The sequence below is a fragment of the Puma concolor genome, chromosome D2 (assembly GCF_028749965.1).
Source record: "Puma concolor isolate L17-30 chromosome D2, mPumCon1.1.hap2, whole genome shotgun sequence".
Lineage (NCBI taxonomy): Eukaryota > Metazoa > Chordata > Mammalia > Carnivora > Felidae > Puma > Puma concolor.
The window spans coordinates 88,220,885-88,244,212 of NC_141677.1; the positions used below are offsets into that span (position 1 = coordinate 88,220,885).

General features: G+C 51.7%; 1 protein-coding gene and 1 pseudogene across 1 annotated transcript in view; one reads left to right on the forward strand and one right to left on the reverse strand.

The window, feature by feature from the left end:
- CFAP46 (cilia and flagella associated protein 46) overlaps nucleotides 1–23,328 on the reverse strand; it is a 96,671-nt gene that overhangs the window by 38,205 nt on the left and 35,138 nt on the right. Inside the window, exons 23-32 of the mRNA XM_086681252.1 lie at nucleotides 18,089–18,220; nucleotides 17,534–17,696; nucleotides 12,276–12,360; nucleotides 9,945–10,083; nucleotides 9,418–9,601; nucleotides 5,768–5,927; nucleotides 5,263–5,468; nucleotides 3,989–4,186; nucleotides 3,196–3,345; nucleotides 207–355 (exon numbers count right to left, since the gene is read on the reverse strand). Of these exons, the coding sequence (XP_086537378.1) occupies nucleotides 207–355; nucleotides 3,196–3,345; nucleotides 3,989–4,186; nucleotides 5,263–5,468; nucleotides 5,768–5,927; nucleotides 9,418–9,601; nucleotides 9,945–10,083; nucleotides 12,276–12,360; nucleotides 17,534–17,696; nucleotides 18,089–18,220 (1,566 nt within the window). The remainder of the gene's footprint in view (nucleotides 1–206; nucleotides 356–3,195; nucleotides 3,346–3,988; nucleotides 4,187–5,262; nucleotides 5,469–5,767; nucleotides 5,928–9,417; nucleotides 9,602–9,944; nucleotides 10,084–12,275; nucleotides 12,361–17,533; nucleotides 17,697–18,088; nucleotides 18,221–23,328) is intronic.
- LOC112854544 (phosphatidylinositol N-acetylglucosaminyltransferase subunit P pseudogene) lies at nucleotides 1,810–2,267 on the forward strand (annotated as a pseudogene).

The window sequence follows — 23,328 nt, forward strand, 5'->3', positions numbered from 1 at the left end:
AATTGTAAAATAAAATTACTATTTTATGTTCAAATATATTGATTGATTTGGTTTTACAAATCATAGGCACTATTATTTATAGAAATAGTTGACTACAGAATTAATATATGAAAACGCTGTTTGCTTTTATATTGCTTCGGGGAAATTTTCATTTCAGCCACCTAAATGCTCCCCAGTTTCCCTGAAAATAAAACAGCTATACTGACCGAAGATGGTACAGATCTTTGAGGCTCTTGCTGTCTACCACGGAGGCTGCAATTAGTATGCCCAATTGCAGGACTGGGATGGTGAGTTCGTAAAGGGACATCTTCTGCAGGGCTTTGACCAAGTGGTCCAGATAATATAAACTGTATGTCTACATAAACACACAACAAACATGTAAGGTCAAAGAAGGGAGGAAGGTTAGACCACTAGCTTCTAGGGTCTTTCTACAAAAACCTCTATCCTTCTCCATTCCAAGCATAGCTCTAAGCACACAGCAGGTGTTCAACAGTGTTTGTTGAACAACGAATGAATGAATGAATGAATGAATGAATGATGTGCTTCCTCCTCTCCTTCACTAATAACTTTTATCTTGTCATGTGAAATCATCCACAGTCTTCAACATCCAAGTACAGTTAAAGGTCCTCACAAGAAACAATCCATTTATGAGGTGCCTGGGTGGCTCGGTTGAGCGGCTGACTCTGGATTTCAGCTCAATTCACAATCTCACAGTTCATGAATTTGAACCCCACACCGGGCTCTGTGCTGACAGTATGGAGCCTGCTTGGAATTCTCCATCTCCTTCCCTCTCTTTGTCCCTCCCCCACTTGTGCTCTCTCTCTCAAAATAAATAAGTAAACTTTAAAAACAAAGAAACAATCCATTTACATATTTACTCAAATTAATGTTTTTGTTAGATTTCTTCCACTAAAAACTACTGATCCATTAAAAACAGACTTTCTTTAGGAACACAAATACCTGCTTTAAAATTGAATATAGATCGAGAAGAACTAATACTTACAAAGATGAACTAGGTTTGACAAAATTAGAGAAGTTGGATGAACTATTTTTAAAACGCACTAAAAGCACTGAAAACTGGGAAATGCTGGGAAAAATCACTGGGCCGAGACCTGGAAGACGATGGGTGTCCAGAGAAATTAGCCTCACATATTGGGGTACATTTGTCCTGGGCATGTCTGCTGATTCAAGAGGAAGCTGGGAGGCTGAATGATGCTTCTGATTTTTTTTTTTGTAGGGTGGAGGCAAAAAACGAGTTGAGGGCCCACTGAAAGCTACATGTCCCGGCTGGTTCCCAAAGGGCTGCACCTTACGGTTAAGGGTGATCTAGAAGTAAAGCAGCCCCTTCAGGAACTTCATTGAAACCCAGTGGTCTTTGGGTGGCCTGGAAAACGTGTGGTTCTTTGAGAGACTAATAATTGGTAAGCCCTGGTGAGGTTGATCAGGAAAGAGGGGTGGGAAGACACAGAAATCCCTACAGAGCCTACAGTCACTAAAAGATAATAAAAGGATATTAAGAACATTATGCCAATACATCTGAAATTTTATATTAAGTGAAAATGTCCTAGAAAAACACAATCCATAAAATTGTAAGAAGAAACAGAAAATCTGAAGATATGTATAACCATGAAATAAACTATATTCATAATTTATGACCTTCCCTTATAGAATAGGCCTAAAGGTTTTCACCAGGGAATTCTACCAAATTTAAGGAAGAAATAACAAAAAATCTTATATAAATGCTCCCCAAGAATAGTTAAAATAAAAGGTGTGTGTAGGGGGGATCTTCTCTGGTGGTGAAAAGAACATTCTGGCTGACCCTGTGCTCTGGCGTCCCAGGTCAGAAAGGTTGTCTAAAGCCACAGGGAAAATGGTGGAAAATTCACTGCCCCCATTGCCAGAAAGGGCAACTATGGCTTTGTTCTTTCTTAAGCTCCCAATTTGGCTTCATACTCTATCTTGTATGGGCCTTTCTTCCTAAGTCTCGGCTAAACTCCTTAGGCTTAGCCTACTGGCCTCAAAAATATAGAGAGGTCGCATTGCCTGCCTGCCTCCTCGTCACGACAGTAATCACGTATGTACTCCTATTTGGAATAGACACGATCAGTACCTCTCCACTCAACTCCATTCATACAATCAGAGAACTCTGCTAAGAGTCAATAGCAGAAGAGATACCAAGAGCCCATCCCAGCCTTAAGGAATATTCCCTTAATGATGTGAACCGAATGTTCTTTCTCGCGGCCGAAGAACCCGATGCCAAAAACTGAATTGTATGTAGACTTAACACCAAGCATTTATTATATTTTTGACGTAATAATTTTGACCGTAATTATTTTTACTATTTCTCTTAGTTAACCCAACACTGAAATGTAAAAAAGTTGAACTTCCCTTAGATTAAGCTCCACTAATATTATAAATGTTCTCAAATATTAGTTATTAATGGACAAAATAACTGAAATGGTGCATTACCATGTACCAGACTTAAAAGAAAAAAAAGTCCTGAGAAGGAGAGATTCTCGTGGTTAGGCAGATGGGCCCTAGACGTCACCCCACGGGTCATCGTAAGAGGGAAGCAGGGAGGGACGTGACACGGAGGAGAGGACCCTGAGGTCGGAGACAGAGACAGGGGGGAACACGGCCCTTACCCAGAGACGCCGGGACCCCGGGAGCTGGGCGAGGCAGGGAGTCCCTCCCCTAGAGCCCTGCAGGGAAGGTGGCCCCGCTGATGCCCTGACTCGGGCTGGGCCAGACGGACTCTGGACACCTGGGCTCCACAGCCGAGAGGAGAGACGTCGGAGGCTGCTGCCACCCGGCCTGCGCCGACCACCATGGCCACGGCGGCCACAGACCCCGACACGCAGCTGCGTTGGCGTGTTCGGGGTGCTCCTGGCGGGTGGGGGGTGGTGCGTGCCGAAAGGAAGGAAGTGCTTCCCGCGCACACCGGCAGTCGTCTGGGGAGAGCGGCGGCCGGGAACGCGTTCCTGGGGACGGTCCCCGGGCCTGACCTGCTCCGCGCCTTGGCCTGGGCGGCGACCCGCAGGTGTCTCCTCGGCGCCTCGCGAGGCCAGGCCTTGTCCCCGCCCCTCTTCTGGGCGTACTTCACGACAGGGAGGCTCCAGCTCGGGGAGATGGTTCAGGAACGCAGGCTGGCGGGCGCGTGGCCACGGCCCACACCACTTCTTTGAGTCAACTCACCGGCTTCTGGATGCTTGACGCGTTGACGGTAAAGTCGCTTTTATCTTGTTTAAATACAGATATCGCTTCCTCGGGGCAGGAGTAGGAAGCCCACTCCTCTGTGCTGGCCGGTAAGTCCTCAAGCCGTTTGCCAGGAACCGCGGTTGGAAGCTGTAAAGCGGGGACGGCGCACTCGCTTTGGAAGCCGGCTGAGCTCGAGCAGACAGGTGGTGAGCCTTGAGAAGGCAGCGCATCCCTGGCGCCCTTGGGGGCGGGGTGCCGCCCGGACCCGCACCCCCGCCCCGCCCCGAGAGCACCCCTGCACACGTCTGTCCTCCCTGGGGTCCGCGCCCCAGGTGGGGCTGTGAGCCACACCAGAGCCACGTTCGGTTTCACAGGCAAAACCCGCTCTGACGTCACTCCTGAGGGCACAAAGACGGTGCTCTCTCCCCTCGCCCAACAGAGTCTACCCGGAGGCACCCCGGCTCGTGGTGACCCCACCACCGGCACATCCAGGCCCGGCCAGCGCCGCGTAAAGGAGAGCACGGAGGACGTGGGGCCGGAGTCCAGGGGGAGCGCCCGCTCCGGAGGGCAGTCGGACAGGACTGCCACGTGAGCGAGGTGGGGCCCCACGTGACGAGGACGCTGTCTTCCCACTCCTCCAGAGAGCTGCCCTCCCACCCGCACACCCTCTGCCGGGGGGTGGGGGGCACACACCCTGGGGCACCCTCCCGACGGCCCGGCAGCCCGGGTGTGGGTCCAGGCCCTCTTGCTTGGCCCCAGTCTGTGGCCTGGAGCCCCACTGTCAGGGTACCTGCTTGGGGTCTTTGCCCTTCTCTCTGTCCTCCTTCTCCTTCTCCTTCTCTTTCTTTTCCTTCTCCTTCCCTGGCTCCTTCTCCTTCTTCTCCTTCCTCTTCTCCTTCTCCTTTTTAGGCAGTAGCAAATGTGAACTAGCTGTTGCTGCTAGAATTCTGCTTTCTGAAATTGATCTTCCTGCTGTTAACAAAGAAACCTGTGAAAAATGAAATCCAGGTTTGCAACATGAGGAACAGCCGCGAACGCACCCCTGCACACGCTCAGATCTGAGGGCAGCCAGTGGTCCTAACGCTCTGAGTGGCGACCTCACGCCACTCGTGTGCCAGGGCCACGTCGGTGAGCCCGCCCTGTGCACGGGTTACCGCAGCATCTCTTGGTGAGTGGGACATTTGGCCTCCAGGATGCGGGCGCGGTGGGGACACGGGGCTGACCTCCAAGGAGGGCTTGTCAGCTCTATGAAGTGAGTTCATGTCTCTAATTAAGAACACACATAACTTTGGGGAGCCTGGGTGGCTCAGTCGGTTAAGCGTCTGACTTTAGCTCGGGCCACGATCTCGCGGTTTGTGGGTTCCAGCCCGCGTCAGGCTCTGTGCTGACAGCTCAGAGCCTGGAGCCTGCTTCGGATTCCGTGTCTCCCTCTCTCTCTGCCCCTCCCCTGCTCATGCTCTCTGTCTCAAAAATAAATAAAAAAACATTAAAAAAAAATAAAACAAATAGAACACACATAACTTAGCAGTTCTCCTAAAAGAAGCATAAAGATCCTTGTTTGATGGGTGGTGGGACAGTGGGCTGGAGCATCTTGAAGCTGCTTTCCCAGTCCCGCCCGTCCTTCCCGCAGCCAAGGTTCCCAGCACATTTCTGAGGGGGGCGGGTACTGCCCACAGGAGGTCCTCAAGAACCAGAGGCTCCAAGAGCTTCCCCGGGTGGGGAGCCCTATAAAGAGATGGTAGGGACAGGCCGTGCACAGAAGGTTCTGGAAGCCCAGCAGCAGGGCAGCTCAGGATTGCTGTGCCTGGGCCACCGAGGGGCAGGGAGATGCAAACATGGGCCAGCCGGCCGCTCCATTCACACGGGCTGTGGGCACCCCCGCCGGGGAACTTCTGGGCGGACGGACAAGGGTGCTGGGTGGGTTTCGGAGACGAGTGGCCTCGGCCACTGGAGCGGGCCTTCCTTGAGGGGTTTCTCGAGCAGGTGAGGCCCACGGGCTACAGGGAGAGGCTCGGACTCCCGTCAAGAGCTGGGGACCCAGAAGGGAGCAGCCTCGTGCCTCACCTGCCAGATGCGCTTGAGGAACGTGTAGGCCATGAGGCAGTAGTCCTGGTAGCTGGCCGCGCTCGGGGACACCATCAGGGCCAGCAGGGTGTAGGCGCGGGCCAGCGCCTCCAGCTGCCTCACGTTCCAAAGCTTCTCCAAGGAGACTGTCCCCGCAGCCTCGGACACTGGACTTTCAGGGGCTGTCTGAGCGGGCAGCTGTTCCTCTGCAAGACAGGGGTGCCCACGGCCACGAGCATGTCCACACTCGGATGGCGTGGGCCCTTCTGAAGGGCACCTGGGGGCACGGGCGTCCAGGGCTCCTCCCCCAGCCAGCGGACCACAGGGCTGCCCGCTGGGGGCTGCAGGTCCCGGTGGGGGCCGTGAGGACACGCCCATCCCAGGCAGGAGGGAGCCCCCCACCCAAGCGCCCCGGTGCCACGGGGAGGGCGCGGCCCTGCGCGCTGAGCAGCTGACCGCGAACCAGAGCAGATAACCACTGAGGGGCGTCCGAGCCCACCCTCACCTGCCAGCTCAGGGGCGTCCCTGGCAGGTGTCATCGCCAGCAGGATGTGAATCGCCCACGTCAGGTGGAAAGTTACGTCCTCCATGGGAAACTGTTTGTCATACAGCCACTCGCTGAATTCCAGGATGTATTCTACTTTTTGCCAGTCACTCTCTGGCTTCTTTGGGATTGAACAAAAAGGTCAGAAGGGGTATGTGTTCACTCCTCGGCGTCCCAAATGCTGGACTGAGCACGTCGCTGCAAGCGGGCGGAGGGCTCTCAACCCACCTTCGCGGCGCGGGACCCTCTGATGGGACCCAATGCCGTCCACACTCGTGCACAACCTTTCCTTTGCTGATGGTCTTGTCACGAGACCAAAGCCGGGCAGTCTCCCGGCCCCCTTCCCACCCCGCTGCGGGCGCCCGCCGGCCCTCCTGAGTCTGTCTGCCTTCAGTCTGTGCTCAGCTTAGTGCCTCCCCAGGCACTCATTCAAATGTGTCTGCGAGGCTTTCTCTGGACGGGTCTGTGGTTACCCAGGGCTCCGGGGTCAGGGAAGGAGGCTGTTCCGTCCAGCATGCAGCCCCAGAACCCCGCACAAAGTGAGTCGAAACTCACTGCACGAGGGACAGGGCTGCCGCTTCCCACCCCTCCCGGAGCAGAGACAGCCCAACTGATGTCTGGTCCACCTGCAGGGCCCCACACGCTCGCCCCAACCCCACAGCCCTCGCCTGACACCCAGGCCAGTGGGGGCCGCCATCCGTGGGCTGGGACAGAGGAGGGTGGCGCTGAGGAGCAGGCGTTTGATTCTGGGTGTCGGGCTGCCACGCAAGAAGACAGAGGGGGACGGGCGATGGGTCATGGGAGGTGAGGTTGGAGGGGGGTCCAGGCCAGACACGAAGTTGTGAGGAGACTCAGGGTAGAGGTGGGGTTTGGCTCTGGTTGAGATCACTGGCGGGGGTGGGAGGGGAGTCGTGGATGGAGGGATCGGAGCCCTGAGTCCCGCCCTCTCCCCATTAAGTGGTTGGCGGTAGGGGGGGGGTGGCTGGGCTGGGAGGCGGGGGGACCTGGGAGCCCAGAGAAGGAAGCCAGACAGGGCAGGGGCAGGTCGGGGAGGGGGGGGCCTCAGGGTGCCCACGGCGGTCTTGGGGGCTTGGCAAGAGCTTTGCAAGGGAGCTGGGGGGGTGCCAGAGCCTGGGTGGGGTTTATGACGGACACCATCTCTCAACGAATGGTGTTGGGAAAATGGGGTGCCCTCATGCTCACACCAGCCACAAAGTGTAACTCAAAATGGATCGAAGACTTGAATGTAGGAGCTGAAACAATGACGCCGTTACAACAAATACAGGAGTGGCTCTTCGTGACCTTGGACCACGAGACGGCACCGGGGACACAGTCCATAAACACAAGCAACAAAAGAAACAGAGTGGACTTCATCAAAACTACAAATGTTTGGGCTATAAACGCATCACCAACAAAGTGAAAAGCGCTTGAAAAGACAACGCACATATACGAATCTCCTATCTCATCAGAGGTTGTGCCCAGGACACATGAGGAAGTCCTACAACTCAACAATAAAAAGACAAACAACTAAATAAAAAAGTGGACAAAGAATCTCAATAGACATTTTTCTGAAAAAGATAGACAGGGGCACCTGTCGGTTAAGCGTCCTACTTTTCAGCTCAGGTCATGATCTCACGGTTCAGTTTGTGGGTTCGAGAGCCACCGTGCTGACAGCTCGGAGCCTGGAGCTGCTTCGGATTCTGTGTCTCCCTCTCTCTGCCCCTCCCCCACTCACACCTCTGTCTCTGTCTCTGTCTCTCTCTCTCTCAAAAAGTAAATAAACATTAAAATTTTTTTTCAAGCTAAAAAGATAGACAAATGGCCAATACATGCATGAAAATACATTGCTTTCTCTCTCTCTAAAAAAATAAATAAACATTAAAAAAAGGGGGGCACCTGGGGGGCTCAGTTGGTTAAACATCTGACTTCGGCTCAGGTCACAGTCTCACAGCTTGTGAGTTAAAGCCCCGAATCAGGATCTCTGCTATCAGCACAGAGCTCAGAGCCTGCTTTGGATCCTCTGTCTCCCTCTCTCCCTGCCCCTCCCCCACTCGTGCTTGTTCTCTCTCAAAAATAAATAAACATTAAAAATAAATAGATAAATAAACATTAAAAAAAAAGAAAGAAAAAGAAAATACACACATGTGTGAGTCACCCGGGAAGCACAAGTCAAACCACAATGGGACAGCACCGTCCCCCCCAGGACACTAGGTCAGAAAGCCAGTGGGTGGTGCGGGCCAGGGTGCGGCCACACTGGGGCCCTCGCCGCTGCTGGTGGGAAAGAGCTCTGGAGAGCCGTGACCGCCCCTCGGAAGGTCCAGTAGAGCTCTCCGGGCACCTTGCATACACTGCTAGGTCTGTGCCCGGGAGATACAAACGGGGCGTCCGTGCAGCGTCTTTCACGAGAGCTAAACATGGAAACACGCACACCCGTCAACAAAACGTTACCTGACAACGTCTGCACACAGTGGAGCCTTACCAGCCAGAGAAATGGGTGAAGCTCGGACACAGCCATAACCCAAGAGAGCCTGGACGCATTATGCCAGATGAAAGACGCCAGGCACAAAGGACACATCTTGTGCGACACATGCAAAACGGACAAACCCACACAGACAGAAAGGGGACCGCTGGCCGGCGGTGGGTGAGGGGACGGGCGCTAATGGGCCAGGTTTTCTGGGTGGTGGTGAAGCGTCCTCAAACCGATGGCAGTGATGGCTACGTGACCCTGTGAGTTCATGAAGATCCACCTTGCACCCCAAGAAACCAGAAACGAGGAACGAGGGGACTTGGGGTCGGTGGGGACAGACAGCCTTTGCAAGGAGCCTGGTGCCGGGGAAGCCTTTCCCTGGAGGGTGGGGTCCACACTGCCTGGTCCCTTTGAACCCGGTGGGGACCCAGGTCCCAGGAGCCTCTTCACTGGCCTCTCAGCGCTGACCACGCAGAGCCTGTGTTTGGACCCAGAGCAGCGTCCTGACCAGTCCCCAGCTAACTGCTTCCCGAGGGACACACCACCCCTGGCTCCGTCGACAAACCTCACAGCAGGATTTGCTCCATGAGAGACACTCCGAGTAACAGAAAAGCCCCATCAGTTACCTGGCGCTGGTGGCGTCCTCAGGACAAGCTCAGGGCCGTGACTGAGGGGCGGCTTTGCCCCCCAGCAGAGCCCCCACCTGCCGTGGGGTCACGTGGAGGCGCCGTCCCCTCCCCAAACCTGCCCTGCTTCACTCCAGGTGCGTGGAGACGAATGTCTGCCGTGATTCTCGTCGTGGGGAGAGACCGAGACCCCCGAATCGCAGAAGGCGACACAGCCTGCTCCTCTGTGCCCGGTCCGGCCTCGGGCACCCCCTCTTTGCGGGCCTCACCCCCTCCCGCACAACCGTCCCCCGGGGCAGCAATGCGGGCGCTGCACCCACGCAGGGCCTCTCCCTCCACGCTGGAAGGTGCCACGGAAGACAGGGGTCTGTCTGCCTGCTCCCCTGCGCTCGTGAGAAGGGCGCGTCCCCTCCCTGTGGCTGCGCCCACGCCTCCGCTGGGCCAGGGGTTCCCCAGGCCTCCCTCCTCGGGCCCGCGTCCACAACTGAGAGGCTGACGTCACGAGCACCCAGGCAGACCTGTAAGGCTTGGATGGCGTTGTGATAGCAGGTCAGCTCGCCCTGCACACTCCTGGAGTTCAAGGCCAGACGGTGCCACATGTGTGCCAAGTAATCTTCACTTTCATCTTTGAATTTCTGTATTTCCATCATAAAATTCTGGCCAAGTTTGGCCTTCACGATGACCATGTGTTTGAAAATCAGGCTTAAAAAAAAAAGCAAAAGAGAGAAATTAATGCTTGAACTGAACGGTAAACAATTCAATATCTAGAAGGCACCCAAAACTAAGAAACGTTTGTCCATTTTCCTACGTACAAAGACAAAACGAAACGGAACCTGAGTTACTTGGGGGTTTTTGTGTTGTGTTTTCCTTTGTCCTGACTTGTGTGTTTTAAGTCCCCTCCCTTCTTGTGTTGAATTCCCAGAGGGGAAAGGGTGTCGCCAGTGGAGATGGGAGGGTGGGGCAGGGGGGCAGATGCAGGTTGGGGGGCCCCGGTGGGGCGGGAGGGAGGGGGGGGATGGGGTGCCCAGGAGGGGGGAGCACTCACAGGCGGTGCGCTGTCCTCGGCAGCACCTGCACAGCCTCGTCCAGCACCTTGAGGCCCCCCTCCCAGTCGCCGCGGTCCGCGTAGCAGTGGAAGAGCAGGCCGTAGAGCGCGGCGCGCAGCGTCAGGTCGTCCTCGGCACCTGCGGCAGGAGAGGTGCTCGGGGCTCCGAGAAGGGGCAGCTCCAGGCCGCCCCGACCTGCGGGCCTCGGGGCGCCACAGGGAGGGCTCCCGGCACCATGTGAGAGCCCGGAAGCCGCGGACGTCCCTGAGGGCGGCGTGCGCCCTGTTTGTCACACGCATCGGCGACCCCACGGGCCTGACAACGACCCTCGGGCCAACACGACGGCTGTCCGGTCGCGGGGGAAGGGGGGTCAGGGCCGCACGACAGCAGTCCTTTAGGACCAGCCGCGCCGAAGAGGCTCGTGAGGGGCTCACTGTCCCCCAGGCTGCCCCACTGCTCTTCCTGCCTCTGCATGGCTCACCTTCGAGGGGTGCCTCCTGAGCGCCCCCACCCCCTCCCCGGCCGGGCCTCCACACCCTCCACACCTGAGCTGGCTCAGACTTTTCGATTTCCGAGCCCTGTCTCTGTTTCTGACTCCCGTTACTTTTCTACCTCGTGAGGGAAGAAGAATCCTTTCTGGAAAGCCCTGACCCGCACTGCCGGGCGTGGCTGCTGGCCAGGCCCGGCAGGTGGCGGCATCGGGCTGATGGACGGAGACCACGCCTTCCTGTTGACTTGCCACCAAACGTGCCACTGCGCCGCCCAGCTTCAGCGCCCCCCTGTCCCGTGTAAGCAGAGGCCCCGTGGCGGGTATGGGGCCCTCAGCGGCCATAGTTTACATGGGTGACCGTGTAGCCTTCTTGTCCTGTTTGGATGTCAGACCAGCCGGGAGAGCAGGCCCAAGGACCCAGCCACACACACGGCCACACGGCCAGCACAGCACACACTGCCCGGGACCTGCGTGGCCTCTGCACCGCCAGTGCTGGGATCTCAGGACATAGGTGTCCCTGCGTCTACACCCAGGAGCAGGTAGATTCAGGCACGTGACTGGGTCAGCCGGTCAACCCCCATCAACTCGGGGGCCTCATGGTGGGGCGGCGAGGACCGCCAGGGTCTGCCATTTGAGTCCCGACTGGCTCAGGTCCTGCCCTTGGCTCTGCATTTCTTTGATCTGTGCCAAGGAGCAACATCCTCCCTGGTCTGCCCTCACGGTCACTGTCACCGTCAAGGCTCTGGACCGTCCACCGCTTTTCCGGTCCAGTCCCTCCCCTCAGGTACTGCAGCTGTCGTCGGGGGCCTGTGCGCCGGGCCCCCTCCTGCTCCACTCCTTCCCCGCAGGTCCTTCCGGGCGGGGCCTCGGGGTGGGGTCGCCACCAGGGAGGAAAGTGCTGTGCGGAGGCAAGCCTCTGGGCGCTTGCGTGAGTCTGTTCCCGCAGCACAGCCCGTCCTGACCAACACGACTGCGTATCACAGAAGTTACTCACTGACTCACTTTAAAGTTCAAGAAGTAATCTTCCCACGAAACACCTGCTTGGCTCAATCGTACTTTCCGATCTTCCCCCTATAATCTGCCTTTTTCGCTACTACTAAACTGACCTATTTGATCATTTCAGTGCGTGGAGTTCAGCGTGGGCGGGGCCTGCACAACCCCTCCCCCCCCCCCCCCCCCCCCCAAGCCATACTCCGCCAGGAGCCTCGATCCACGGCCCGGACTGCCGTCTGGAGCGTGGTGCTCAACTCACTCTTCAGTCACACACAGTCCTACTGTCTGCTCATTATCTTAAATCAACTTTATCTCCCAACAGACACGCAGTACTCGGGGAGGGGGCCCGCTGCCCCAGCCCACAGCATTTACGCCCCCAGTACACACCGAGACCTTACAGTAACAGGAATGATGATGTTTTAGCAGTTAATCATTTTCTTTCTTTAAACATGAATTCTTAAATACGGTCTTACTGTTCTAAGTTCAGTTTGTGTTTTGCTTTTGCTTTGCAGGAGCCCATCTCTACGTTGGCTTTGGAAGTACAAGAACACGACTTACCTGCCAGAGTGACCCAGAGGCTGGGCCCCCCGGCGGCCACCACAGAGACGGCCACCACCCGCCCAGAGCCCTGCCCTGAACCCAGGGGCCAGACGAGGGGGCCTTCCGGGCTTCGGTTTCCCTGCGCGCAAAGTGCAGGTTCCAGGAAGTTGTTCACAAACAGCACTCTGTGCCCGTCACACAGGAGCCGTTACTGTCGTGATGAAGCGGTCTGTGCGTTAGTGCAAGGAATAACAGCACGCGGCACCTCCCTTTCTCTGTGCTGCGGCCGCGTCTCGTGCCTACAAACCTGGGAGAAAATGCCCTTCGGGAGTCCCTCCGCTTTGGAAGTCCGCTGTAGGCCACTGGTGCAGAAGCAGTGTTTTTCCATTTCCCTAAGGTGAAAACAAAGAAACCGTGCAGATATCGCAAAGGTGCAATTTATTCTGTCACCATTTTGATTTTTATTTGCCTCAGTATCTGAATACAGAAACGGAAGCCAAGTTCCTGAACTACTAAGCCGCAAACACTGAAGTCACATCTCACCCCTAAGGAAAGGCCCCCCAGTGCACACGAGAACATGCACAGGGACTGCCTCACGCAGCCTGCACCCTTTTTAATGACGCAACACATCCAAATCAGTGTCAGAGCTTGAAATCAGTGGGACCAAAAGCACATTAGAAAGGACTTCTAGGGGCGCCTGGGTGGCTCAGTCGGTTGAGCGTCCGACTTCAGCTCAGGTCATGATCTCACGGTTCACGGGTTTGAGCCCCACGCCTGACTCTGTGCTGACAGCTCGGTCGGAGCCTGGAGCCTACTTCGGATTCTGCGTCTCCGTCTCTCTTTGCCCCTCCCCGACTCATGCGCGTGTGCACGCGTTCTCTCTCTATCTCTCTCAAGAATAAATGTTAAAACATTTTTTTAAATAAAAAAAAATAAAATCAGATGTGAAAGTAGGACTATTATGACCTTGGAGAGATAAAAAGGATTCTAAGAGAAGGCTGTGGCCTCGCGCATACCGACACATTAGATCTAGAAGAAATGGAAAAATACTTTAAAACACATAATTGCCCAAGCTAACTCAATAGGAAATGGGAAACGTCAACAAACTTAAACAAGTAGAGACTGAATCAGTAATCAGAAATCTCCCAATAAAGACAAGTCCTGGACGCAAGGCTCATGGGTGGCTTCTACCAAACATGTGAACAATTGGCAGCAACCCTCCTCAACTTCCAAAAACCGAAGAGGAGGAAATGCTTCCGTGCCGATTCTGACGCGATTCTGACACCAACGTTACTTTGATAGCAAGTCCAGACAGAGACATCACAAGAAAATTACAGACCAAGACAATACTCTATGACTATAGATGCAAAAATGCTCAACAAAATTTAACCAATCAAATCCCACAGCGTAGTGAAAATATGATTCACCATGACCACGTGTATTCCCAGGAATACAAGGGTGGTCCCACGTAAGACCGATCAGTGTAATTAATCCAGCACATTAACAGAACGAAGGAGAAAAACCACACGATAATCTCAACCGATGGAGAAAAGGTATCTGACAAAATCCAACAACTTTTCATCATAAAATCTCAGAAAACTAGGAATAACAGGAAAATTGGTCAACATATAAAAGGTATTTGTGAACAACCCATAGCTGACGTTGTGCTCAACAGTGAAAAACTGAAGCTTCCTGCTAAAATCGGGAAAAAGATGAGGGAGTTTCAGCATTTTACTGGACGTTCTAGCCAGAGTAATAGACAGAAAACAGGATAAAAGCCAGCCAAACAGGAAAGGAAGAGGTAAAACTGTCCCTATTCACAGATGATACGATCCTAGGCATAGAAAATCCCAAAGAATCCCCAAGAAAACCACTAGAGCAAATAACTGAATGCAGCAAAGTTGCAGGACACAACAATACAACAGTCAGTTGTTTTTCTATGTACCCGCAGTGATCAGTCTGAAAACAAAACCAGGAAGTGCTGTGGACTTAGCTGTGTCCCTCCTCTACCAAATTCCCATGCAGAAGCCCTAATCCCCAGTGCGCTGATATTTGGAGATGAGGTTCTTGGGAGGTGATTAGGATTAGATGAGGTCATGACGTAGGGTCCTCATGATGGTGTTAGTGTCCTTATAAGATGAGACACCAGAGACCTTGCTGATCTCCACACGCCCCCAAACGAGGAGAGAGCAAGAAGGCAGATGTATACAAGACGGGACAAGGGCCTGGCCTTACTGGCTCCCTGATCTTGGACTTCCTTCCAGACTCCAGAAGAGTAAGAAACAAATTTCCACTGCTTAAGCCTTCCAGGCACCCAGCATTTTGTTATGGCCACCTGAGCTGAGACAAAAAGCAATTTCATTTATACCATCACCTAAGAGAATTTAATGCTTGCAAAGAGGTAAAAGACATATATGTTGAAAACTATGAAAACATTTTGCTGAAAGAAAGTGAACAAGGTCTGTATGAATGGGAAGACATCACTTGTTCATGGATGGAAAAATGCTAAACTGTCCATAGCACCCAAAGTGATCGATAGATTCAATACAATCCCTCAAAATCCCAACACCCTTCTCCAAAGAAACGGAAAAGCCAAACCTCAAATTCATGTGGAATTGCAAGGGGCTCCAAGTAGCCAAAACAACCTCAAAAAAGATTAATAAAGTGGGAAGGCTCACAATTCTTGACTGCAAAATTTACCACAAAGCTACAGGAATCGAAGCAGTGTGATCCTGGCACAAGGACAGACATATAGACCAATGGAATAAAACAGAGAGCCCAGAAATAAATTCTCAGATATATGGTGAATGACTTTTGACAAAGACACTAAGATCATACAACGGGCAAAGAACACTCTTCAGCAACTGGTGCTGGGTGGGGCACCTGGGTGGCTCAATCGATTAAGTGTCCGACTTCGACTCAGGTCATGATCTCAACGTTCGTGAGTTCGAGCCCTGTGTCAGGCTCTGTGCTGACAGCTCGGAGCCCAGAGCCTGCTTCGGATTCTGTGTCTTCCTCTCTCTCTGCCCCTCCCCTGCTCATACTCTGTCTCTCTCTAAACTAAATAAACATTAAAAAAAAAAAAACTGGTACTGGGAAAACTTGATTTTCACAGGCAAAGAAATAAAACTGTCCTCCTATCTTACACCACATACTAAAATTAACTCAAAGTGAGGGTGGGGGAAACCTGAAACATAGGAGCTAAATCTATAAAACTCGTAAAGAAAACATTGGAAAAATTCTTCATGACATTGGATTTGGCAATGACTCCATGGATGTGACACCAAAAACATAGGCAAAAAGAAAAATATAGTTGAACTTTGTCAAGATTAAGAACTTTTGTGTGTCAAAGGATACCATCAAGGGAGTGAAAAGGCAATCAAATGAATGGGAGAAAAAAAATCTGCAAATCTGATGTTTGATAAAGAATTAATATCCAGAATATATAGAGAACTCTTGCAATTCAACAACAACAACAAAAATCCAAAAATGGGCAAAGGACTTGAACAGACATTTCTCCAAAGAAAATATGCAGATAACTAATAAGCACATGAAAAGATGCTCAAAATCATTTGTCATCAGGGAAATACAAATCAAAATCACAATGAAGTATCTCTTCACACCTACTGAGATGGGTATAATTTTTTTTTTTAATCGGAAGCGAGTGTTGACAGGATGTGCAGAAATTGGAACGCTGCTGGTGGGTATGTATAATGGAGCAGCTGCTTTGGAAAATAGCTTTGCATTTCCTTCAAAGGTTAAACACAGAAGTACCATATAACCCAGCAATTCTACTCCTAGGTGTAGACTCGAAAGAACTGACAGCAGGGACATAAATATATTTGCACACTCATGTGTAGCCGCACTATTCACAACAGTGGAAAGGATGAAGCCATCATGCTCAGCAACAGATGAGTGGATAAACAAAATGGTGTCCATCCACACAACAGAGTATCGTTCGGTCATAAAAAAGAAGGAAATGCTGACACCTGCTACATGAACCTTGATGACACTATGCCGAGTGAAATAAACCGGACACAGAAGGACAAACGCTGTGTGATTCCTGTTCAGTGAGGAACCTAGAGTCTTCCCATTCATAGAGATGAGAGTGGGGTTGTTGTTCCATGGGGACGGCTCTTGTTGGGGATGATGAAAAAGTTGCAGGCACAGACCCTGGTGATGGCCATAAAACACTGAATATAGTTAAGGTCACTGAATTATATACTTCTGGATGGTTAAAATGGTAATTATATTATGTATATTTGATCACAACTTTTTAAAAAGCCCATTGGAAAGAACTGAACTTTAGGTGAGTTTTATAGATGTCTAGACCCGGGCTGGGCAAATTTTTTCTGTAAAGTGCCAGAGAGTAAGTACTTCTGGCTTTGTGGGTCACATGGTCTCTGTCACAATTACTCCCTTCTGCTGTTGTAGCCAAGCCACAGACAATATGTAAATGATCAGGCATGGCTGCGTCCCAATAAAACTTTATTTACAAATATAGGAGACAGGCTAGATTTGGCCCCTGGGCGGGGGTTGCCCACACCTGGCTTAGGCCATCAGAGGTCATAAATATCTTTGTAAGAAAATAGGAAGCATAGCCAATTTCTTCTATGAGGCTCTGATTTTCAATTTTCTTCTTGCTGTCTCTTGAACAGCAGTCTCCCCGACCAGAGACAGTTTTGGGGATTTTACGCACAGCTGTGGGCCCTCCTGCCACAGGCCTGGCTCTGGAATCAGCACAGAGGGCGGCTCCCCCATCTCGTCCTGTCCCCCCAAACCTCCCCCAGCTCGTCCTGTCCCCCCAAACCTCCCGCAGCTCGTCCTGTCCCCCCAAACCTCCCACAGCTCGTCTGGCCGCCGGCCTCCGAGGGCTCTGCTGGGGCCCGGACTGAGGGCCCACGAAGCTCCGCCCACAGGCTCTACCCTAGGCCGTCTGACCACAGACCTCTGTCTGCCAAAGCCTTTGACCTGCAGACCTTCCCTTAGAAAAAGGCCCTGCTGAAAACTGCAGGTTTAGGTCTGAGCCTGGCCTTCTTGGGTGGACGGGAAAGGTGCTGGAGTCCCCATGGGAAGCCGAGTCCTGGGGCACAGGACACACGTGGTCAGCAGGCGGGACAGCCCTCACTGACCTCCGCATGCCCTCTGAAGCTGGGTCTGCGCCCAGGTGAACAGAGGGGGCCAGCCGCGGGTGGTGACTTACCAAGACCACACACGCCCTGGCGACGGGGCGCCTGTGGGGTGGAGTCAGGCCGAGACTTTGGCTCTGGCCCAGAGGTTTCTGTGGTTTTCCTCGGCCATCTGAATCTACCGTTCTGTCCTTTCCCCTCCCCTGCTGGGGCTTTCTGGGGAACGGTCAGTGTCCCCTTGGAGGGGAGGAAGGAGGAAAGAGAGGTCTGCGTGTCTGCCCTGCCGGGTTTCAGGGACGTCATTGTCCTCTGGGCCCCCTCCTCTGCTGGCCCTTGTGTTCCTGGTTTCCACGGCTCCCCGGGGTCCGTCTTCCCTGGGGATCTCGCCCTCCCTTTCCGGAGGACGCCTGCCCCGCCGTGGCCCCACATGGCACACCTGTTTCTCCGCTTCTGTCTTATTGATGATGCCGATGAGCCTCTGTACGACAGTTTTGGCTTTCCTCCTGTTGGCCGCGGAGGACAGGAGCGGGAGCCAGGTGTTCCAGCACTGCCTCACAGCCAGCATCACCAGGGCGCTGCTCCCCGCAATGCCCCCGAACCTGAAAGGGAATCCCTGGGCTGGAGCGGCGTAGACACCAACGACGCAGGAGCGACATGGGAAGCTTCTCGATTTACCGGGGAGCGGGCGCGGCTGGGCGCCACGGAGCACCCCGGACGCGGGCGCTCCCTCCCCCCGATGGCCATGTGGCCTGTGGCGACCCACTCGTGCCCGAGGGCCTCTCGAACACGGGGCGGAGTGGATGTGACCGCAAGGGGCGAGATGGCCCCGGCCACAGGGTCACAAAGGAGGGCCAGCCCTAGTGGCAGTCCCCACTGAGCCCCGTACCCTTCACCCCACGGCACTGCGGTCCGTCTACCTCCCACAGGCGGCACGCACGCCAAGCCCACAGCCCACGCGGTCACACTGGCCACTTAGCCCGGCATGGCGCACCTGGCGCTCTCCATGAAGGACCTCGCGGCCGCCAGGCGCAGCTGCTTTCTGCCCTTCAGGTTCTCCAGGATGCTCCTGCCCTGGATGCAGGCTGTGGTGCTCAGCATCTCGGCCACCAGTTGAGTCTCCACCCTGGGGACAGAGAAGTACGAGGGCAGGAGGGCTCTTCGGGGAGACAGGTGCTGTGCAGAGAGGGGAACAAGTCCTGGGGGCATCCAGAGTAGCCTCGTGCGAGCCCCCAAACCGCAGCTAACTGGCTGAGCGCACTCAACCCACAGAACCACGAACCGGCGTGTTAAGTGACGAATCTGTGAAGGGAGCAGCAAAAGGTGGGCACAGCGAGCCCCTCCTAGCAGGGCCGAGCCCCGCCGGGAGCAACGGGGCTCCGCTCCCTGCGCGCCCGTGTGCTGGTCTCAGAGGGCCTCCGCTCTGGGCCGGGAGCTCAGTCCGGTACGGTCTCGACTCAAAACGTTGTCAAGGATGCCAGACCCTCTCCCGAAACGTTTACTACCCAGGCCCTGCCATAGCTTGTGCATAGGTAACACCGCACACACGGAGACATCGCCCCCGGGAGGGGGATCCCGTGTTGGAGGGGACCAGATCCCCAACACCCAGCTCGGGGGGCACTGTATTTATTCCCAGAGAAATACACACAGTTCCTGGGCAGACTCCCTCCACGGGCCACCTGAGTCTTTATTTTTGAAGAGCGTGGCCTCTGGCTGGGTCTCAGACGCTTCCTGTATTCCGTGGGATAAACCCTGCTCTTTAACTGGAGTGACGGCTCACTTCCGCTTGGTACATACACGGTGTGGTTGGGGCGGAATCTTCCATTTGCTTTCGTTTGTCCCGCGTGTTGTTGCTTTCCCCCCTCATTTGGGCTAAGTGAATGACCTTTCAGTATTCCATTTTGTCTCCCCCGTTGGATTTTTACTTATACTTCTGTTTACTATTGTTTCAGTACTTGCTCAAGAGATTACAACGTACATCCTTAACTAACAGTGTAGCTTGGGTTAATGTATCATTTCACAGGCGGTGGGAAACCCCTGAACAGTATTCTGTGACGTGCCTCGTTCCTGTCACTTGTGTTCTCACGGTCACGCACTTTACTTGCATACTTACTAAGAATCCCACCACGCGATGCACTTCCGTTTTAAAAAGGCAAAACCTTTTAAAGAATTGAAGAACTGAGGGGGAGAGTCATTTGCATTCACCACCTCGGTGTTCTCCCGGCTTCTTCAACCACGTTTCCGCCTTGTATCTTCCTTGAGCCTGAAGAATTTCCTCTGGCATCTCTTCGAGGAATGGATTACCCACCTTACTTTTAGCTTATCTTATGCCCTGATTTTGCCTTCATTTTTTGCAGGCTCTTCTTACAGGAATTCTAGATTGACAGGTTTCTTTTCTTTTTTAACCCTTAAAATGTTAGGCAGTCCACGTTGTTTCTGCTGAGAAGTCTGCAGTCCCACCCTTGCTTTCCTACGCACAACGCACCCGTTTGCCTTCCGACTTCTCTCCGATGATTTCTTGCCTTTGGCCGGCAGCAATGGGACTACGGTGAAAATAGCTGTGGTTTTCTTTGTGTTTATCCTGCTTGGAGTCATTGAAAATCTTGGATCTCTGGCTTGATGTTTTTAACTCAATTCGGAAAAAAATTAAACTCTTCTATCTTCAAATATACGTATCTCTGCCTCCCTCTCTTGCCTCTGTCCCGAGACTCCTATTTCCCTTGGGTTAGGCCACTTGATTCGGCCCCACGTGTCGTTGAAGTTCTGTTCATTTTGCTTTTCTGTCTTTTCTCCTCCCTGTGCTTTGGTTTCAATACTCGGTTGAGCTGCATTCACAGTTACTTACCACTTCTTCAGCATTCAGATGTTAAGCTCTCCCAGTGAAACATTTCCAGATGTTGTATTTTTTAGTTCTGGAATTTCCACTTAGTTATTACAGTTTCCATTTCTTTGTTGAAATTCCCCACCTGTACACTAATTTTTCCACTAAAAATGCTTTCTTGTATTTATAACAGCTGTTTTAAGTTTTAAATTTGTTGTCTTCTAATTTCAAACTTTGTGTCATATCTGCATCTGTTAACTGTTTCTATCCTATTGACTGTATTTTCTCCTGGTATGGGAGAACACTTTCTTGTTTTTCCATACGTCTGGTAGTTTTTTTATTTTATGCTGGACACTGCAAGGGCTGTATTGTTGAGTGTGGATGCTGCTGCCTTCCTTTAATGGGATGTTGGGGTTCATTCTGACGGGCAGTTAATTTACTGGTGCCTCAGTTTATCCTATGAAGATTTGAATGAGGCTTTTGTGGGGTAAGTCTAGAGTGGCCCTTACAGCCCTATTCCTAAGGTATATGGTCTTTTTGAACGCCTGGCAAGTTGACTCTGGTCGGCCAATTCAAACACCTCAACACGGATGGCTTCCAGCATCTCTGTGCAGCTTAGAAATCGCACCTCAGTGCCTGGGGAACATACAAGCTCTGTCCAGTAATCTCTTTTCTCACATCATATCTGATAAATGCCGGCTGTCTCAGTAGCCCCAGGCACGGGTCCTCGTTTCGTCCCAGTATGTCTTCTGTCTGGGCTGTGCTTCCCAACGCTGACGTTTGAACACCCCTCCAACCCCACCCCACAGAAAGCAGGGATGAACGTGCAGCCACGTTTGATGTTCCCTTTTACAGAAATCTCTTCTTTGGATCATCTTTTGTCCAATGCTTGGCAATGATTGGTTCATGTATTTTGCCAAGCTTTACCATTTTTTCTCACAGCACAAGAGTATAGTAACTGTTACTGTGTAATGGCCAGAAAATTTTATTATATATTATATACTTATTTGTTTATAGATAAATATAATATAATATACAATAAATATAATATTAAATATCTTACATATTTATATGTAAGATATAAATATTATATACACATATATAAATTATTAATAAATTACATAAATATATTGTATATATTATATAAATTTCTATAAAGACCCAACATTGATGATTATGTTAAATGAAAATGCTGAACAAAGTAGAGATGTCCCAAATAACCTTAGACTATCTAGAATTAGACTATCTAATCTATTTTGTGTCTGTTTTAAGCATCTGCATGAAATTTCTTATTAGTGGACATTCCTTTATACTGATAGTGTGAATGTGAAAATTATTCTGGTAATTAAACACTCAGCGATGAAAATACTGATTAGAAACTGTACTATTTTTCAGCAAGAACTAAAAATTTACTATTACTGTGCATTGCTATTATAAAATGACTTTGTGACCAATTCCACACTAGAGTTTCTACCTATAAATTGCAAAGTGGAGAGATTAGCATAAACATTTGAAATACGTGTCATTTTCTTTAAACAGTGAATCATCTGCAGTGAGTGCCACGTGGCTGAATGTGACCATGTATCCTGCCTGACCAGGCACAAGGTCCAACGTTCTGAGTGGCCAGCAAGATCACTATCAAGTGGGCATCTCTTCCAGAACCAGGGGCCGTGTCTCTCCAGCTGCCAAGCACCCAGGAGCATGCCTGGACACAGCTAGCAAGCCAGCAGGCTGGATGAACGGTCAGAACCACAGACCGGGGTACGAGGGGCAATCCCGCTGAGTGCAGTGACTCCGGATGTCGCTAGAGGGCAGTGATGCTATATAAATGAGCTTTCAAAAGTCGAAGGGGAAATTACATTTTTATGGTACCTCCACTTTCCCTATTACTATTTGCATAAATTTCTATTTTTATCTTCTTTTATTGTATTACATAAGATTTTTCATTCTAAAATGAAACTCAATTTAAGAATCACTGGAGAAGAATGGCAAGGCCACACTTCCTACAGCCTACACCCCTGCCGCCCTGACCGAGTCCTCCTGGCCCGCCCGCCACCAGCAGCGAAGCGACTTTCAACCCAACAACAGAACGACTATGCAGCAGCGTTCAGGTGCTGACTCTTTCTAGAAGAATGTCTTTGCAGTTTCTCTTTTCAAAATAACTTGTCAATTTTTATCAAAATGGTACCTGCACACGGGGAGGCATCGCTACTTCTACTCAGCTCGCAGCGCTGTTCCCTACAGGGAATGACTTCTAAACGCTTAGTCCTCTCCTCTAGTAGGCATATGCTTGCCTCTAAAACTTGGCATCTAACTTGACTTCCCAATGTTATCAGCTGCACACATCGCCTGTGGAATTCTTACGACGATAGATGAAGTTTAAATTACTCAGACCTGGGGCTGCTGGGTGGCTCAGTCGGTTGAGCATCACTCCTGATTTCAGCTCAGGCTGTCATCTCGCGGTCGTGAGATCGAGCCCCTTGTCAGGTTCTGCCCTGACAGCACAGAGCCTGCTTGGGATTCTCTCTCTCCCTCTCTCTCTGCCACTCGCGCTGTCTCTCTCTCTCTCTCTCAAAATAAATAGATATTTTAAAACAAGATTTCAGATTCTCTTTCCCTCTGCCCCTCTCCCTCTTGTGCATGCTCTCTCTTTAAAATTAAAAATTTAAACTACTCAGACCCTCCTTTTGCCCTCTTCTCAACTTATTAATATAGATGATTACAGGACTAATTTAATCCCCCTATTATTATCTTTATTCTTTAAAACATTATACCAGCTCAGATCTCGTGGCCCCTCAGCAAGTGACACCTGACCGCTCACCTTCTCAGGCGAGGCTGCTGTCACAGCCGTTCTCCTCTCTTCTGGACGCTCCCCTCCCCTGCAAAAGCGTTTGGCTTTTGAATTGCCAAAACTGGTAACACTTTTGTGAAGTAGCCACAACTGTTAAGCCCAAAACTAAAGTATCAGTGAACACCATGATAATGCAAATGTTTTGTGTCTCCTAGAGTTTCCCACTGGCTTTTTCTCCACTGTACGATTTTCATTTAGCACTGTGCCTTTTCTACTCTTCCTAACCTAACCCCGGGTCCTCTGTCTTCCCTGCCCTCGCTCCAGAGCCCCCTCCGTCCTGCTCCAGTTCAGACGGGGAGCCCTCCCAGCAAGCAGCACAGTGTGACAACTTTTCTGGAACGTATTTATTATTCCAAGCATCCCACATCTCTCTCTCGTTTGGTTTATTCCTTTGTTTTTCTGGAGCATATCCTTCAAGTGACTTTCCCACAAACAGGCGTGTGGGAAACATATATTCCGGGTCCCTGTCTGCCTAAAAATGGCTTTCCTTCCCCACGTACTTCAACGTTTTTTTTTTTTATTTATTTATTTTTGGGACAGAGAGAGACAGAGCATGAACGGG